This window comes from Phocoena sinus, chromosome 4, assembly GCF_008692025.1.
Source record: "Phocoena sinus isolate mPhoSin1 chromosome 4, mPhoSin1.pri, whole genome shotgun sequence".
NCBI classification, from domain to species: domain Eukaryota; kingdom Metazoa; phylum Chordata; class Mammalia; order Artiodactyla; family Phocoenidae; genus Phocoena; species Phocoena sinus.
In genome coordinates, this window is record NC_045766.1 from 61,981,211 (window position 1) to 62,000,342 (window position 19,132).

At 37.3% G+C, this 19,132-nt stretch overlaps 1 protein-coding gene across 1 annotated transcript in view; it reads left to right on the forward strand.

Annotated features, from left to right (window-relative positions):
* VPS8 (VPS8 subunit of CORVET complex) overlaps positions 1 to 19,132 on the forward strand; it is a 308,471-nt gene that overhangs the window by 40,258 nt on the left and 249,081 nt on the right. The window contains 6 exon segments of the mRNA XM_032630703.1: positions 1,384 to 1,451; positions 2,749 to 2,902; positions 3,005 to 3,064; positions 4,710 to 4,817; positions 9,880 to 9,960; positions 12,691 to 12,861. Coding sequence (XP_032486594.1) covers positions 1,384 to 1,451; positions 2,749 to 2,902; positions 3,005 to 3,064; positions 4,710 to 4,817; positions 9,880 to 9,960; positions 12,691 to 12,861 — 642 coding nt within the window.

The following is a 19,132-nucleotide window of genomic DNA, read 5'->3' on the forward strand; positions in this document are numbered from 1 at the left end:
ACATGTAGTAGCACATTACAATAAACAGTGCTCAATAAATGTTTGGTTGGTTGTTTATAAAAGTCTAGTCCATTTGCAGAAAAATGCAAAATCTTTGGGAGAAGCAATAGGAAACAGATAAAGGCAGAGAGAAAAAGGCAGAAGAATGCAGCTGACGTTAAAAGCAGACTAGTAGTGGACGTTGTGTTTCTTGGGAATGGTGATAAGTGCAGACACTGACTTTACTTCTGAGGTCTTCCATTGACAACGGCTACTTATGCTTCAAACCTCTTACTCGTTGTTCTCCAGACTTAACCCTACACATCCCATCAATAACAGTTTGGGCTTTAATTCATTTATATATACATATGTATGTGTGTGTGTGTGTGTGTGTGTGTGTGTGTGTGTGTGTATATATTTATTTATTTAAAAATTATTTAAATATATTAGTGTACTATATTTAAGTACATTATAAAACACATACACAAGAAGTAGAAAATTAATAAATAAAATCATGAGTGCTGTTATTTTCCCTACACTCCACTTTGGCAACTACTCATCTAGGCCTTGAGAACAAAGGTGTAGGACTTCTTTACCCGTGTGTGGGGTTGAGGAAGAATAATTTCATAATAGCCTCCTGTACCTAAACCATCCCTGAAGAGCACAAAGGCATGAGATTTAGGATGGTTTTACAAACCTCTGTGGTTAGGGAGACTAGTCACTGTAAGTGATACAAATTAAGTTATTCAATTTTGTATCTTACAACACTCATATCTACCATACTGTTTAAGCCCTTAGGACCATCTGTCATTCTGAACATTATTTATTATTTGACTTTTCTAGGGTAGATAATAATAACTGAAGGTATACTCTGTCGAAGAAGATTGAGGGGGCAGCACGTTTTAGGAAGAGTTACATAAAAAGTTAAACTGTTTTACATGTAGTGGATTAACTCTTCAGTTATTGGAAAACATATTCCAATAAGTTTATTTCCCAAAGACACAAAATATCTTTCACTGTGTCTTTATTCTTGAAAGCTAGGCAACTGCAAATGTATCCAGAGTATCCTATTTAGCTTAACAGCAAGTTAGAAAAAATTAATGTAAGAACCTAAGTAGAGAACTTTAGGGCTTTTATGAGTCATAGTTTGTATTTTTCTTTTATCCTGATGAAAGGTGGTTTTTGCTTTTTTTTAAAGCCTCATTTTTTTAAAGATATTGAGCCATTTTTATTCCAAATATGGGTAAGTTTGTATGTTTAGAGTACTGAGGTAGATATAGTTTAGGTGATTTCAAATGCTATTAAATGTGTTTGTCTTAGATTTTATAATTTTTCCCCGTACCTTTTTAATACTTGATTAGTTGTCTGAAAATGTATAAGAAAATAAATTCCTTCTCTGTTTAGTTTACAGATGATCCAACTCTTGCAGTTTGCAACGACAGCGGAGGCTCTGTTTTTGAATTGACATTTAAGTAAGAGACTAATGGACATTTGTAGACAAATGAAAAGATTAGCTCCAGTTTAATGACTTGAAGTTGAATATGAAGAGGTCTGGAAAACCCATGTGATTGGAAATAGCTTGTGGCTGTGTATTACACTTAACCTGGGGGGGCTTATAGAACATACAGAGCACCAGGCCGGCCCCCCCCCCCCCCAATTCTATTGCAGTAGGTCCGAGATAGGATTCTAGACTCCTACTCCCCAGAGTATTCATAAGCTCTGTCAGTCTTGGGAACCATTATTCTGGAGTATCTCACTAATTTCCGTTTAGGCCCCAGGCCCATTTGATTATAACCATAATGGCCAGGTGTAGAAAGGTTTTTATTGCCTTGGCATTGCCCTGTTTACTCTTTAAATAAGAGGAAAGACTATTTAGATACATGGAAGAACATTTACAAATCTGAGTTTAAAAAAAGTAGAACAAAAAATGCAATGTGTATTATATTTCCATAAGTTCTTCAAAGTAAGGACTATGTTTCTTGTATTTCTCACACCTTCTAACAATGTTGAGCCCAAAGTAATTGCTTAAAAAATACTGTTGATTTATTTAGCTAACGTTTATTGAGCATCTCCTATGTGTAGGCATTGTTCTAGACACCAGAGTTACAGCTATGAACCAGGCAAGGTTGCTACTCCAATAGAACTTACATTCTAGTTGGGTCGGGGGTAGGGAGACACAATAAACCAATGCATAAATGAAATAACTGTAGATAGTTATGAGTACTGTGAAAAAAATAAAACAGGTCAGTGTGCTGGAGTACATTTGAGTATAATTTAGTAAGGCTTCTCTCCAAAGGTGACATTTGAGCAAAGACCTGAATGACAATCTGGTCAACAAGTGGAAAGATATAGGAGAAGTGTTCCAGGCAGAGGGACGTTCAAGCACAGAGCCTTTGAGGTGGGCACAGCATGGCATGCTGGAGCAGTGGAGAGAAAGCAGGTGTGGCTGGAGCATGCGTTTGTCAGGAGCAACAGTAGTGGGAGAGGAGTGAAGGCAGGAGCCAGATCACATAGGACCTTTTAAACATGGTGAAGAGTGGATTTTATTTTATGTACAGTGGCAAGCCATTGAAGATTTTTTAGGAGAAGGGTGATAAATCTGACCCACACATTAAAAATGACATGCTGATGTCATGTGGAGTTTGGATTGTTGGGGGCAGGAGTAACAATTGTTGGATTGTTAGGAGGCTTTTGTAGTAGGCCACGCTAGGGCTATAGCGCCTTGGAGCATTGCTAAGTTGGTCTGACATTTTTTGGTTACATTTTCAGGAGAGTGATGGGAGTGAGGACATGTGAATCTAGGTGCCTGTTTAGTGGTTCCAAGGGTGAAGTTTGCTGTATTGAGCCTCTCCATTCTAAGCCCGAGTTGAAAGATCATCCCATCACACAGTTTTCCTTACTGGCCATGGCATCCTTAACAAAGGTAGGTATATTTAGAAGATGAAGCTCATAACTTTAGAGGCTTTGAATACCAAAAATTTGAAAATTGCTGGGTAAATATTAAAATGTATTTTTTCCCCTAAAGATACTGGTCATTGGATTGAAGCCATCCTTGAAAGTGTGGATGACTTTTCCTTATGGACGGGTAAGTAAGCCTCTCCTTCTTATCGGTAAAAAGACCATGTCAGGAGATTGGGGAGAATGACTTGCAAGTGGCACATTCTGTGAGGTTGTCAGAAAACTAGGTAGAATGGAAATCAGTGCTGCAAAGGTCACTTTCTGATTACCTTGATGTGACCAAAGCAGCATAAGCTGGTGACTACAGCAGTAACCTGGGGATCACAAGATCTGTACTTTTCTACCTTTATTCTGTTAAGTTTTTCTCTCATGAACAGCTGCTGCTTTGATAATGAACTGCTGATAGAGAACACCCCACCGTGATACCCAGCATGAATTGCCACTGCATACTCTTTCCTTGGCTTCTTCTGCCTCTGATATTTTACTTTGGGGGATGATACTTCTCAGAATGTATTACGCACACCTCAATTTCCCTTTTCTTTTTCCTGATTGGTTGTTTTCAAAGAGTTGTTTTCTTCCAGTGTGTATATGAGGAGATGCATTGATGGGATGGGATAGGATGGAGAATGATGGTGCAGAACGAAGACTGGTTCAGAAAGTAGCCTCTGTAATGAGGGAGCTCACTCTTCTGTTTTCTTGTTGGTACTCGGTGTATCTTTGGACCCCAGGGGAAGCAGGTCTGCCCTTTCAGCTGGCAAAGCTGGCTTATATTGACATTAACAGTTCTTAGGTGAGCTTCATTGGCTAATTGAGATTTATCATGGTAGTATGTGTTTACATCTTTTTGTATGTTTTTATTGGTGTTTTTTCCAACATTTTATTATGAACATTTTCAAACAAATAGAGAAGTTGAAAGAATTTTACATTGAACATCTATATACTTATTACCATTGTAAAACTCTACCATTAGCATTTTATTGTATTTTATTATATACCTGTTTGTGCACCCATCAAATTATGTTCTTTTTAAATGTATTTCCAAGTAAATTACAGAAATTAGTACTCTTTTTTCCTAAATATTCAACATGCATATGATTAAGTACAGTTCAGTATCTGTTGAAGTTTTTCCTTTGGTGTAACAATTTACATACAACAAATGTACAGATCTTGAGTGTACATTTGCTGAACTTTGACAAGATGTATGTACTTTTGTAATTCAAACCTCTGTCAAGATGTGGAACATTACCATCCACACAGAAAGTTCCCTCATGACACTTCCCAGTCAGTCCCTGCTCCTTTGTAATTGATTGATTGATTGATTGATTGATTGGCTGCATTGGGTCTTTGTTGCTGCGTGCCGTCTTTTCTCTAGTTGCGGTGAGCGGGGGCTACTCTTCATTGTGGTGCATGTGCGTCTCATTGCGGTGGCTTCTCTTGTTGCGGAGCACGGGCTCTATAGACGCGCGGGCTTCAGTAGTTGTGGCTCGTGGGCTCTAGAGCGCAGGCTCAGTAGTTGTGGCGCACAGGCTTAGTTGCTCCGCGGCATGTGGGATTTTCCCAGACCAGGTCTTGAACCCGTGTCCCCTGCATTGGCAGGCGGAGTCTTAACCACTGCGCCACCAGGGGAAGTCCCTCCTTTAGGAATTTTAATAAGAAATTAGGAGAAGTTTTATCAAGGAACACCAGTCAGATGCTGTTGTAAACCAGAGTTTTCCCTTTGTTTTTCTGTGTGTTAACAGTGATGACTTTTTTTTTCCCTTCTCCTCACTTAGATGGATCCTTCCAGTGTTCCATTGCTGGCCTGGCACTTCGTGGCAGTGCATAATTATGTGAATCCCATGCTTGCCTTCTGCAGAGGAGATGTTGTTCATTTTCTACTGGTAAGTCCTAATATGATGCTAGATCTGTGGTAAAGTCCTTTATCATAAGATGATTTTTTTGATTCACCAGTAATTTAATATTGTGTCAAAGAAATATGCTATCATAATTCTTTGGAGAGAGAGTGACCTATTTAATGTTTATTCGAGGCTTTAGTGGTTAACATGGAAAACAGATGATCACCCTCAGCTCCATGCCTCTTCATGGTATATTTCTCAGTTCCATCTCCTTTGACTAATAAATAATTGATGGTTTATGTGTACGTATGCATATATAAATGTACATAGGTCTGTATTAATGGCTTACCTATCTACATATAGTGTATTTATTAGACAGCAAGTTATCATTGAGCACATACTATGTTATCTACACTGTAATGGACATGAGGCAATTGAAAGAAGTGTAAAACTTAACTCCTTCTTTCACATAGGTTAAGATATGTTTTGAAAGGCAAAACCAGTATGTTCATTACTACTAGTGAGAACAGTTTAAGGATTCAAGTATGTGATGAGAATTTAAAAATTGCTATAAGTTCAGAGTATGAAGAGATTTGTACAGACTAAAGAGGATGTGGAAGACTTTATGAAGGATATAAGGCAGATACTAGGGACTTCCCTGGTGGCGCAGTGGTTAAGAATCTGCCAGCCAATGCAGGGGACACGGGTTCGAGCCCTGATCCAGGAAGATCCCACATGGCACAGAGCAACTAAGCCCCTGTGCCACAACTACTGAGTCTTCGCTCTAGAGCCTACAAGCCACAACTACTGAGCCTGTGTGCTACAACTACTGAAGCCCATGCACCTAGAGCCTGTGCTCCAGAACAAAGACAAGCCACCGCAATGAGAAACCCACGCACCGCAATGAAGAGTAGCCCCAGCTCGTCGCAACTAGAGAAAGCCTGTGCGCAGCAATGAAGACCCAACACAGCCAAAAATAAATAAATAAATGAATTTATTAAAAAAACAAAAAAAGGCAAATACTACAGGAGGGGTGAATATGCATATTGGGGAAAATAAGATGAACTGAAGTTATAGAGGTAAGAATGTGCCTATGGAATCTCTTCTTGGGTTTCCTAGCTCAGTGAAGCAAGTATACCACTATCCACCTAGTTTCTCCAGCCAGAAATCTAGGAGTTGCCTTTCAGTTACACTTCTCTCTTTATTTCTACTCTATCACACATCTATTGACTCTGAGTATACTTCCTCTTTGTCTCCCCCATTGCTGCTTCCCACTGACATCTCTAGCCTAGGCTCTGGAGTAGCTTCCTGACTAGTCTTTGGCCTCAGTGTCTTTTTTTTTTTTTTAATTGAAGTATAGTTGATTGACAGTGTTGAGTTAGTTTTTGGTGTACAGCACAGTGATTCAGTTTTTATACACACACACACACACACACACACACACACAGATTATTTTCAGATTATTTTCCATTATAGATTATTATGAGATACTGAATATAATTCCCTGTGCTGTGCGGTAGGACCTTGTTGTTTATTTTACATAGAGTAGTTTGTAGCTGCTAATCCGAAACTCCTAATTTATCCCTCCCCCTCCTTTCCCCTTTGGTAACCATAAGTTTGTTTTCTATGTCTGTGAGCCTGTTTCTGTTTTGAAAATAAGTTTATTTGTATCATTTTTTTAGATTCCAGATATAAGCATATAAGCACATATAACTGACTTACTTCGCTTAGTACGATAATCTCTAGGTCCACCCATGTTGCTGCAAATAGCATTATTTCATTCTTTTTTGTGGCTGAATAGTATTCTGTTGTATGTGTGTGTGTGTGTGTGTGTGTGTGTGTGTGTGTGTGTGTATACATGTATATTTATACACCACATTTTCTTTATCCATTCCTCTGTCAACGGACATTTAGGTTGCTTCCATGTCTTTGGCCTCGGTGTCTTTACATATGCCAGCACCTCTGCCAGGAAAGCTGTGTGCTCTCTTCCACATTATACTGGCTCATGATTAGCATTGCCTTTCCTGACCTCCTGACCTCAGTTAGCATTTCCCGCTTCATAGACACTGATAAGACCTTTTTTGACAACACTCAGCATTTTTAAAATTACTTATCTAATATTTTTTTCCTCACAAGACTGAAAGCTCTGTAAGTCTAAAACCAACTCTACTGCTCTATTCCAGACACTAGGACACTGCTTGTATGTAGAAAGTCCCTAATAAATATTTATAGAGTTAATGACAGGGAGAAACTTATTGTTGAGAATAAAGTTGAACATACGGCATGGATATTGATCAGGGGTTGGCAGACTGTGGCCTATGGGCCAGATCTGGCTGGCTGCTTGTTTTTGTAAAGTTTTATTGAATACAGTCATGCCCATTTGGTTATGTATTATTTATGGCTGCTTTTGCACTACTGTGGCAGAGTTGAGTAGTCGTGACAGAGACTGTATGCTCTGTAGAGCCTAAAATACCTACTGTATGGCCTTTTACAGAAAAAGTTTGCCAACCTCTGATCTAGATTATATAATAATTGACCTAGATTGGTAATGGGGAGCCATCACAGGTTCTTAGGTAATTAAAGTGATGTTTTAGGAAGATCACTGTAGAAATAGTAAAAAGAACAGATTATAGGAGGTTGGAGGGAAAGGAAAGGTTTTGCTTTTGTAATAAAGCAAGTGTGACGTCTTTAGACAAGGATGGTTGGTTGCAGTGAGAGTTAGGGATGGCATTTTGAAGGAAAGACAAGGTTTCTCATCTTAGTGGATCTGGGGACCAAAGGACATAAACAAAACATTGCATTTCTGGCTTTGCATTTTAGAAGCATGAAATATTCAGTGAGTTAGGGTCAGGGAAGAATTGAATGTGTTGGGTTGGAAGTGAAGGTGAGACTCTCAAGTGTTGTATTGGGGAATGTCCTCTGGGAGGATAGGCAGTCCAGGTCTGGGGTGAAAATGAGAATTCCAGAATAGAGAAGGTAGTTGAAGCTGTGAAAATCAAAAGCGAAAGCATACATAACCTTGTTGCACACTCATGTAGGGGAAAGGAAAAAGAAAAGACAGTAGGAAAGGAGGATCTTATAAAGGCATCTAGAAGTAGGAGGGGAAATAGACCAGTATGGCATCACAGAAGATGAAGAAGGAGAGGCTTCAGCACATTATCAATTCCAGGGTAATACCAATGCCAAAGAGAGATCAAGGAAGAAGACTGACGATAAGGCCACCAGATATGCAAGAAGTAGTTCTTTAGAAACTTTTCAGAGGACTAATTATCAGTGGAATTGAGGTGGAAGCTAGATTGTAGAGCCTTGTTAGAGAAATGAGTATCTAGAAGAACAGACTCACACAATCATAGAACAGCATTTGGTTACAAGAGGAAAAAGAATGGTTAACTTTCTGGAAGAAGTAAATGAAGGGAAGGTGTTTTGCTTTTGTTTTTTGAAGGTGGAAAAGTCAGAAACCTGTTTGATAGCAAGAGGAAAAAGGTCCTTTGAAAGGAGTGACTGAGTATGTTAGCAGGGGAGGGGTAATATTAACAGTAATGGAGGGCGTAGGATTTAGAGTATATACACGTGAAGTGATCTTGTTTAGCAAGGACCTTAGCCAATCTTAGAATAGTTAATGTTGGCATTGACCTTTTTGTTTACGAAACACTTTCAACATATGCAAGATATGGAACAATTTGGTGCTGTCTTATTTTCATTTTACAGATGAGGAAACTGAAAGAATAAATGGTTTACTCTTGGTGACTCAGCTGTAATAGTGGAACTTACTCTTAAACACATAGCTGTAGATCTTATGCTCCTTTTTACCAGAGCATTCTTTCTTACAGGGGAGGTGACTTAGGAAGTGAAGATGGGAGTACACAAAGGGCTCACACTAAATGGTCTCAGTTGTTTGTTAAGATATCTGGTGAGGTCAACACTACAAGTGTTAGGACTAGAAGGCAAAGAGGAATTGTGACTTAAAGGGAAAGGAAGACATCTAGAAGACGACTATGGAGATTATGCAAGAAAACCCAGGTTGAATTAAACGTCATGAATTTCAGGCAGGTCATTGTGGTGTGTTGTTCTTCTTCAGTGCTCTGTCACCTTGGAGCATAAGTGGAGAGAGCAAATTATAAGGACGAATGAAGATTATAGAGAGTATATATATGCATATATAAGTAAAATATTGACACTTGAGGTTCTTTTGGGAAATTTTGGGCTGTTTGAGCTATAATAGTATCATACTTCACCCAAAGAAGTCTAGTCTTGTCACTGCAGCAGTTTTTTTTCTTTTCATGAACTTTTGTTTTACTTTTTTACATTATGCCACCAATCCCATTTTATGCTTTAACTCTGGCTAAATAGTCATTGACGTGATGCAGTTAGGTTTTTCTGAATTATGACAGAGTGAATATTACATACAGCATTTGCCTGTACAGACTTACCCCAGGGATATTGTGGGTTCAGTTTCAGACCACTGCAATAAAGCAAATATTGCAATAAAGTGAGTCACATAAGTTGTTTGGTTTCCAAGTGCGTATAAAACTTATGTTTACACTATACTGTAGTCTTTTAAGTGTGCAATAGCATTATCTCTAAAAAAAAACAATGTACATACCTTAATTTAAAAATACTTCATTGTTAAAAAATGCCAAAACAATTACAATATTAACATCAAAGATCACTGATCACAGATTACTATAACAATACAATAATAATGAAAAAGTTTGAAGTGTTGCAAGAATTACCAAAATGTAGCACAGAGACATGAAGTGAGCAAATGTTGTTGGAAAAATGGTGCTGATAGATTGATTGACACAGGGTTGCCACAAACCTTCAGTTTGTAAGACACACAATATCTGGAAGCACAATAAAGTGAAGTGCAATAAAACAAGGTATGCCTAAACTGACAACTAGACCACTGACCAGGTGTACTATGGATTTTGGTACAAATCATGATGTGAATGATTTTTTTCATTTGTATAGTTTCTTTAATTATCAATATTTTTGTTTTATCCATATTCTGAATGGAAATCATTTTCTAGGTGGATTGACTAGGTGAGACTTTAAAACGTCTCTCAAACAATAGCTGGTATTTAGGTTGTTTTTATTTCATCATCAGGTTAAGAGAGACGAATCTGGAGCAATACATGTTACTAAGCAAAAGCATCTTCACCTATACTATGACCTCATCAACTTTACTGTGAGTATTATTGAAATGAAATATCCCCGTTCATTTTATGTAATTGGTTTGAGTCCATGTTGTATTAAGGCTACCAGGATTTCTGCCATAAATCATGACCTTTAGGATTATATAAAATGTGGACAGAAGTGAAGTCCTGGGCTTCCCTGTGGTGCAGTGGTTAAGAATCCGCCTGCCAATGCAGGGTACACGGGTTCGAGCTCTGGTCCAGGAAGATCCCACATGCCGCTGAGTGACTAAGCCCCTGTGCCACAACTACTGAGCCTGTGCTCTGCAACAAGAGAAGCCACCGCAATGAGAAGCCCGTGCACCGCAATAAAGAGTAGCCCCCACTCGCTGCAACTAGAGAAAGCCCGCGTGCAGCAACGAAGACCCAACGCAGCCAAAAGTAAATAATTTTTAAAAAAAAGTTAAATCCTGCTTGTACTGAATAAAGTCTGAGGCTGGTGTGATGCCACGTTATTTTTATTGCCTTTTAGCCTCATGTCCTGCTGAACACTGGCAGGATCAGTAAAAGTTTTCCTTAATGTCCTGATTAGCTCAAAAGGGAGATCAGAATCATTTCTTCAGGATCATTGCCAGGCTTTTTTTGTTAACACATTTTTGTACTTCTGAGTATGTCCTAATTGGTTCAGGAGTTCAGGAGCTATTCTTTATCTGTGGCTGAAAACTTTTCAGAGTTCTGTCTCTACTATGCATCTCAGTCCTGAGCAACTTTTGGTTTAAAAAAAAGATTATTTCTTTTTGCATCAGTTTTTATAATAGATGATTTACTAATTTATTTGCACATTGCCTTTCAATCTCATATACAGACTTGATTTAGAAATAATACTTTTTTTCATACACATTTCATGAAATAATTTTGTTCCACCTCTTCTCATGTGTATAAGGCATCAGTGTTTTTGTCAACAAGGGTTTCAACAAGAACCCCTTGTTGAAAATCATCTGACACAGTTTTCTAGAATTCATCATCATTGCTTCCATTTAAGATGTTTGAGATACAGCACTTTAAAAATCTGCATATGATTCTGTCCCTGGGAAAAATTTTCCCAACCACAGGTAGCCATTCTCCTAATAGTAGGACAGTTGGTGTTTTTCATTTGTCCTGTGGCTTATTCATGATGTGACCCCTAACTGCATTGCTTTGTAAATTACCTTTAAAAGGCTTGTTTACAATGTGTCAACACTTAAAATTGTAAGGATCTAATCCCAAGAATAATTGCTAATCCTGCTAACATTTTTTGTCATTCTTTGTCTTTTAACCAGGTGACCTTTGAAAACATCTAAAAACTAGCACTAAGTTTATACAGGGCTGAATAATGTGTCTTTCCTAAATGATACTTTGTTTCTCAAAGTAAAGTAATCAAGAGAGCACCTTACAAAAGCTCTTTGTAAATGATTTGAGTGTCTTTTTGAAAACCAAACCCTTCCTGTGTAACACAGGGTTAAAGTATATATTCAACATAGTTAAAAGAAAATTGATCCATTTTCAACTTGATTGTCTTTGATATGATATTATGCAAATAATTTCTGATAACATAGGAAGAGTTCATATAAATAAACCAAAATGAATACCAGAGAGAGAAAGTACAGGGGAAGTACTTTGTTCTGGTTAATTTAGAATTCTAATTGAGCAGATTTTAAGACTTCATTTATTTCTTGGGAAGGGATTGAGATTTTTCAAAAAAATATTTTGGGGCTTCCCTCGTGGTGCAGTGGTTGAGAGTCCACCTGCCGATGTAGGGGACACGGGTTCGTGCCCCAGTCCGGGAAGATCCCACGTGCCACGGAGCGGCTGGGCCCGTGAGCCAAGGCCGCTGAGCCTGTGCTCCGCAACAGGAGAGGCCGCAACAGTGAGAGGCCCGCGTACCACCAAAAAAAAAAAAAAATTTTGAAAATAAGAAATCTTATATATAACCCAAGAAATTTATCAAAATGGTATCCTTCAGAAGATTTTAACATTATTATTGTTATTACTTTTAATATTATAATAGTACTGATTAAAGAATATTCAGAATATATAGAGAAATAGAAAGAGCAAAGAGCTCTGCCATAATTTGTAGGTATGTTTTAAAGGAAATATATATTTTAAATAGCTTGTATTTTTTTTTTTTTTTTTTTATGGTACGCAGGCCTCTCACTGTTGTGGCCTCTCCCCTTGCGGAGCACAGGCTCCAGACGCGCAGGCTCAGCGGCCATGCATGTGGGATCTTCCTGGACCGGGGCACGAACCCGTGTCCCCTGCATCGGCAGGCGGACTCTCAACCACTGCGCCACCAGGGAAGCCCAGCTTGTATTTTTAAATATGAATTACTTAAATGGTAACACTCATTCTTTGACCAGATAGGTTTATGAGGTTTCATTTGCCCGTTTGTTTGATTAATGTCAAAAACACTAGAAATGCAAAGTTGGTCACTTTGCTTAAGTCATTTTGCCGATGTACCTTTCAAAAACATTGATAAAAAACAGTATATCCCATAATATCTATTAGAGCTTTTAATTAGCCTTCTTTTACACTATGAGTCATTTTAACACCATCAAAACTCAGCTGTGCACTTGTCGTTCTCTGGGTTGTCACCGAGTAGTTCTTGCTGTGATTGTGGTGTCATCAAGTTATTAATTAAATGGATAAGGTCGTCAGTGTCATTTAAGTGAGTTGCCAAGCTCTTTTGCCCTGGATGATGGTGTGGATGGGCCTCACTTTTGTGTTGTTGTGTGCTTGAATTACAGTGGATAAACTCACGCACGATTGTGCTCTTGGACAGTGTAGAGAAGTTGCATGTGATTGATCGGCAAACTCAAGAGGAATTGGAAATGGTGGAGATCTCAGAAGTTCAGTTGGTCTATAATAGCAGCCATTTCAAATCTCTAGCCACTGGAGGAAACGTGAGCCAGGCACTGGTAAGGGTAATCCATTATCTTAGTATTGCTTTGATAAACTTGGTATTTTGTTGTTGTTTTGTTTTAGAAATAGGAATTCTGAGGAGTTATCTTTAAGTCTTGAGATTTTTTTTTTAAAAGCCACTAACTAGGTTGAAGTGGATGTGAGTGTGTTTGTAAGTATTCAGGAATGTAAACTAGAACAATAATTCCTGTTGTCTTCTACTTGGAAATGTGACTAATTTAATACCAAAGAATTTTAACTTTCATACTGAAATAATGAAATGAAATTGAAAGTTCATGAGAAAGAAATTGTAAAAGCAAGGTATTTTAGAAAGTTTATTATGTTGACAACAAGCCTGATAGATTTAAGGAATAAATGACTAGAGAGACAGGTAGCCTATAAGGCTTTGGAGATATTTGGGTGATTAGTAAAGGCTGGAACAGGTATGGAGGCTGTAGCCATTAAAAGGCAAAGATCGCTTTGAGAGAAAGAAAGATGATTCTGGAGGAATAGGAAATAGATGAAATGTAGGAGCCTGCAGAGAAGGAAGACACAAAAGTTATGATCTTAGTATTAATTTTACTATATTTTAAGCAATGACAATAATGGCCTTTAGCAGTTTACACAGGTAGTTTACAGTTAAATTACTTTGAATTGTGATCTTATGTTTCCTAAGCCAATAATCTTTAAGCAGGAAATTTAGACTTTTTGAGTCTTCTCTGGATAATTTCTTGAAAAAAGTAGTAATGAAGGTCATATATAATGAGTGTCTGCAGTATAATATCTAGCCATTACTCAAATCTCCCTGAGATATTAGAGCATAAATATATGTGAAAGGGTCTTCCATATATATTTTCAGAATTTAGAAACCAGGAAAATCCAGGAGAAGAAATGGTAATGCAGTAGAATTCACTAAAGTAAGAGTAATTATTGTCCCACACTTAGATATTTTCTTTTGTCTGAATGGTTATTAAAAATACTGATAGACTTTGAACTTGCACTTTCAGCCAAGATGGAATAATGGGGACTGGATTTACTCTCCTGTCTGGAAAAAAATCAGGAAAAAACCCCCAAGACAAAAAACAATAGTTTTCAAGATATTAGTGAACTTGAAGATAGAGCAATAGAATCTATCCAAAATGAAGTAGAGAGAAAAAATTTAAAAAACACTAGTGTTAGTGACTGCAGTGAGACAGCACCACTTAGCCTAATAAATGTGTAGTTGAAATCTCTGAAGGAGAGGAGGGAAAATAATTTAAAGAAATAATGGTCAAAAACTTTCCTAAACTATAAACACAGAATTGCAAGAGGCTCAGTGAACCCAAGCACAAGTAAAATAAACATAGATTGATCCAAATGAATTGGAAAGAGGAAAATATTAAAGCAGGCAGAGTAAAAAGACACATTAAATGCAGAGGAGCAACAACAAGTGTGAGAGCAGATTTCTCATCAGAAACAAACTGCAGCAGTCTCCAAAGAAGATATACAAATGGCCAATAAACAGATGACAAGATGCTCAGCATCATTAATCATTAGGGAAATGCAAATCAAAATCACAGTGAGATATCATTTCATGCCCACTAGGATGGCTATAATCAAAAACACAGACAATAACAAATGTTGATTAGGATGCAGAAATATTGGAACTCTCGTACTTTCCTTGTGGGTTATGGTGCAGCCACTGTGGAAAACATTTTGGCAGTTCCTCAAAATATTAAACATAAAGATTCCATATGACTGAGCGATTCTACTCCTAGGTAGCTACTCAAGTGAAACGAAAACATATCTCTGCATAAACACTTGTACACAAATGTTCATAGCAACGTTATTCTTAATAGCTAAAAAGTCAAAACAGTGAAAATGTCCACTAGCTGATAGATAAACAAAATGTGGCATATCTGCGTAATAGAATGCTGTTCCTCAATAAAAATGATGAACTGTTGACACATGCTACAACATGGATGAACCTCAAAAATACTGTGTTAAGTGAAAGAAGCCATATGGAAAGACCATATACTCTTTGATTATATTTATATGAAATGTCCAGAAAAGGCAGGTTTAGAGAGCCAGATGTGGATTAGTGGGGCTGGGACCAGGAGTAGGAATGAGGGTTGACTGGAAATAGGTAAAAGGTATCTCTGTGGAGTGATGGAAATGTTCTAAAACTGGATTTTGGTGATGGTCGAACAACTGTACATTTACTGAAAATTATTGTATACTTAGTGAGTGAATTTTATGGTATGTAAATTGTACCTTAATACTGTCATTTAACAAGAGCAGTTGACTGTTTAAAACAAAAGGAATGTTTATGATATGTAGAAGTAATAGTGTGACGAAAATAGTACATAACAGCAGGGAGTGTGGGGAAGGAAGTATATTATTGTAAGGCTGTTAACATTATACATCAAATAGTACAATATTATGTAAATGTAGACTGACAGTTAAAGCTGCATATTGTAAACACTAGAGCAGTCACTGAAAAAGAAGTATACCTTTATAAGTCACTGGTAGCAACAAAATGGAATGTTAAAAAATATTAAATTCAACAAAGCATAAAAAAAGAAGAGGTAATACGAGTAGAAAACAATAAGATAATCTAAACCCAACTATATCAATAATTATAGGAAATGGAAGTAGTCTAAACATTTCAGTTAAAAGGCAAGAATTGTCAGACTGGATAAAAAAAGCAAGAACCAACTATATGCTGTCTACAAAAAGTTCATATTAAATACAAAGACACAGACAAGTTAAAAGTAAGGGGAAGGAAAAAGACATATCATGCAAACACTAATCATTAGAATGGCTATTTTAATATCAGATTAAGTAGATTTCAGAGTAGAGAATATTGTCAGAGATAAAGAGAAATTTCAAATTGATAAAAAAGTGTTAATTTGTCAAGAAGGCATAACAATCTTAAAGGTTTAAGCACCCAATAACAGACCTTCAAAATATATGAAACTAAAACTAACAGATCTAAAAGGAGAAACAGACAAGTCCACAATTAGAGTTTGCAAATTTCAAAACTCCTTTATCAGTAAGTAATAGAATTAGTAGACAAAACCATCAAGGGTATAGAAGGCAAAAAAATCATTGACCAACTTGACTTAACTGACATTTATAGAATATTCCACCCAATGAAAGCAAATTACAAACTTTTTCAAGTGCACATGGAGCATCCAATAGATTGTATGCTAGGCCATAAAACAAACTACAGCAAATTGTTGAAGGAATCATCAGGGTAAATCTGGAGAAAACCCAAATATTTGGAAACTAAGTAACACTTTTATAAATAACCTATGAGTCAAAGAAGAAATCTCAAAGGAAATTAGAATATATTTTGAACTAAACGAAAGTGAAAATACAGCATATCAAACAGCTGTGGTCTCAAACAGCTCATACCGCTCAATATCAAAAAAACGAACAACCCAATCAAAAAATGGGCAGAAGATCTAAAAAGGCATTTCTCCAAAGAAGACATACAGATGGGCAATAGGCACATGAAAAGATGCTCAACATTGCTAATTATTAGAGAAATGCAAATCAAAACTACAATGAGGTGTCACCTCACACCTGTCAGAATGGCCATCATCAAAACCACTACAAATAATAAATGATGGAGAGGGTGGGAAGAAAAAGGAACCTTCCTGCACTGTTTGTGGGAATGTAAATTGGCACAGCTACAGGATGGAGGTTCCTTAAAAAACTAAAAATGGAATTACCATATGATCCAATGATCCCACTCCTGGGCATATATCTGGACAAAACTATAATTCAAAAAGATACATGCACCCTAATGTTCATAGAAGCACTATTTATAATATCCAAGACATGGAAGCAACCTAAATGTTCATCGACAGATGAATGGGTAAGGAAGATGTGGTATATACATGGAATATTACCCAGCCATAAAAAGAATGAAATAATGAAATAATGCAGCAACATGGATGGACCTAGAGATTATCATACTGACTGAAGTAAACCAGAGAAAGGCAGATATCATGATATCACTTGTATGTGGAATCTAAACAAATGATACAAATGAACTTATTTATAAGACAGACTCATAGACATACAAAACAAACTTAACGGTTACCAAAGGGGAAAGAGGGGGACGGATAATTAGGAGTTTGGGATTAACATATAAACACTACCATATGTAAAATAGATAATGAACAAGGACCTACTGTATAGCACAGGGAACTATACACAATATCTTTTAATAATCTATAAGGGAAAGGAATCTGAAAAAGAATATATATATATGTATAACTGAATCACTTTGCTGTATACTTGAAACTAACGCAACATTGTAAATCAGCTGTATTTCAGAAAAAAATTGTGGTCTATAATTAAATTAATTTTGAGGGTGTGGGACTTCCCTGGTGGTGCCGTGGTTAAGAACCCTCCTGCCAATGCAGGGGACACGGGTTCCATCCCCGGTCAGGGAAAATCCCACATGCCATGGAGCAACTAAGCCTGTGCGCCCTAGAGCCCGCGTGCTGCAACCAGTGAAGCCTGTGCGCCTAGAGCCTGTGCTCCACAACAAGAGAAGCCACTGCAATGAGAAGCCCGTGCACCGCAACGAAGAGTAGACCCTGTTCGCCGCAAGTAGAGAAAGTCCACGCGCAGCAACGAAGACTCAACGCAGCCAAAAATAAAATAAATAAATTTTAAAAAAAGAAAAAAATTTGAGGGTAATTTGTAACGTTAAATACATTAGAAAAAAAGATCTCAAATCAATTATCTAGGGTTCTAGCTAAGGAAATAGAGAAGAGCAAATAAACTTGAAGTAGATAAAAGGAAGAAATAATAAAGATGAACATATATCAGTTAAGTAGGAAATGGACAAAGAATAGAGAAAATCAAAGAAAATACATTTTCTTCTTTAAAAGATAAATAAAATTGATAAACCTCCAGTGAGACTAATCCAGAGAAAGAGAAGACACAATTACTGATATCAGGAATGAGAGAGGTGCGGTTACTATGGAGTCTAAAGATATTAAAAAAATAATATGAATAACTTTATGCCAATAAATTAAACAATTTTGGATGAAATGGAAAAATTCTTTGGAAGGCACAAATTACCAAAGCTGACTCAAGAAGTGAAAATCTAAGTGGTTGTACTTCTGTGTGGCTGTACATTAACTTGATTTCCTAAAAGAAAGTCCAGGCTCAGATAGCTACACTAGTGAAGTCTATTATATTCAAGGAAAAAAATATCAATTTTACACAAAAATCTTTTTAAAAATAGAGAAAAAGAGAGCACGTAATTCTTTTTATGACACCAGCTTACCTCTGATAATAAAACCGACGACTTACAATAAAGAATGTTGTAGACCAATGACCTCATGAGCAGAGAAGCAAAAATCCTTAAAATAGTAGCAGATAGAAACCAGCAATGTATAAAAAGAGTAATTATGGTCAAATGGTGTTTATCCAAGTCATGCCAGGCTGGTTTAACATTTAAAAGTCAATGTAGGGACTTCCCTGGTGGCGCAGTGGTTAAGAATCTGCCTGCCAATGCAGGGGACACGGGTTTGAGCCCTGATCCGGGAAGATCTCACGTGCCACAGAGCAGCTAAGCCCATGTGCCACAACTACTGAGCCTGGGCTCTAGAGCTTGCAAGCCACAACAACTGAGCCCATGTGCCACAACTACTGAGGCCTGTGCGCCTAGAGCCAGTGCTGCAGAATAAGAGAAGCCACCGCAATGAGAAGCCCGCACACTGCAATGAAGAGTAGCCCCCATTCACCACAACTAGAGAAAGCCCGTGCACAGCAATGGAGACCCAATGCAGCCAAAAATAAATAAATAATTTATTTTAAAAAAAGGTGTAATTCACTGATTTAGTTTATTGTAAAAGGAAGGTCATAATACCATCTCAAAAGATGTAGAAAAGCATTTCACAAAATTCTGTATCCCTGATAAAATTCTTAGCAAACTAGGAATAGAAGGGAACTTCTTCAGCCTGATAATAAAGAGCATCTACAAAAATCCTACTGCTAATGTCATACTTAAAGTGGTACTACCAGAAAACCAAACCAAACAACAACCAAAAAAACCCTGATTCTGATCTTCTAGAGGAAATACAGAAGCAGAGGAACATGTTAAAAGATTCCATGGGGATGCCATTAGCAAAATCCAGATAGTAGGAAACTATGGAATAAGTGTGCCAGCGTCTTCAACAAATAAACTTCAAGGAAAATAAAGGACCGTGAGAGATAGAGGCAAACTCTGTAGATTAAAAGAGACTTAAGAGATGCATCAGCCAGCTTCAGTGTGTGGCC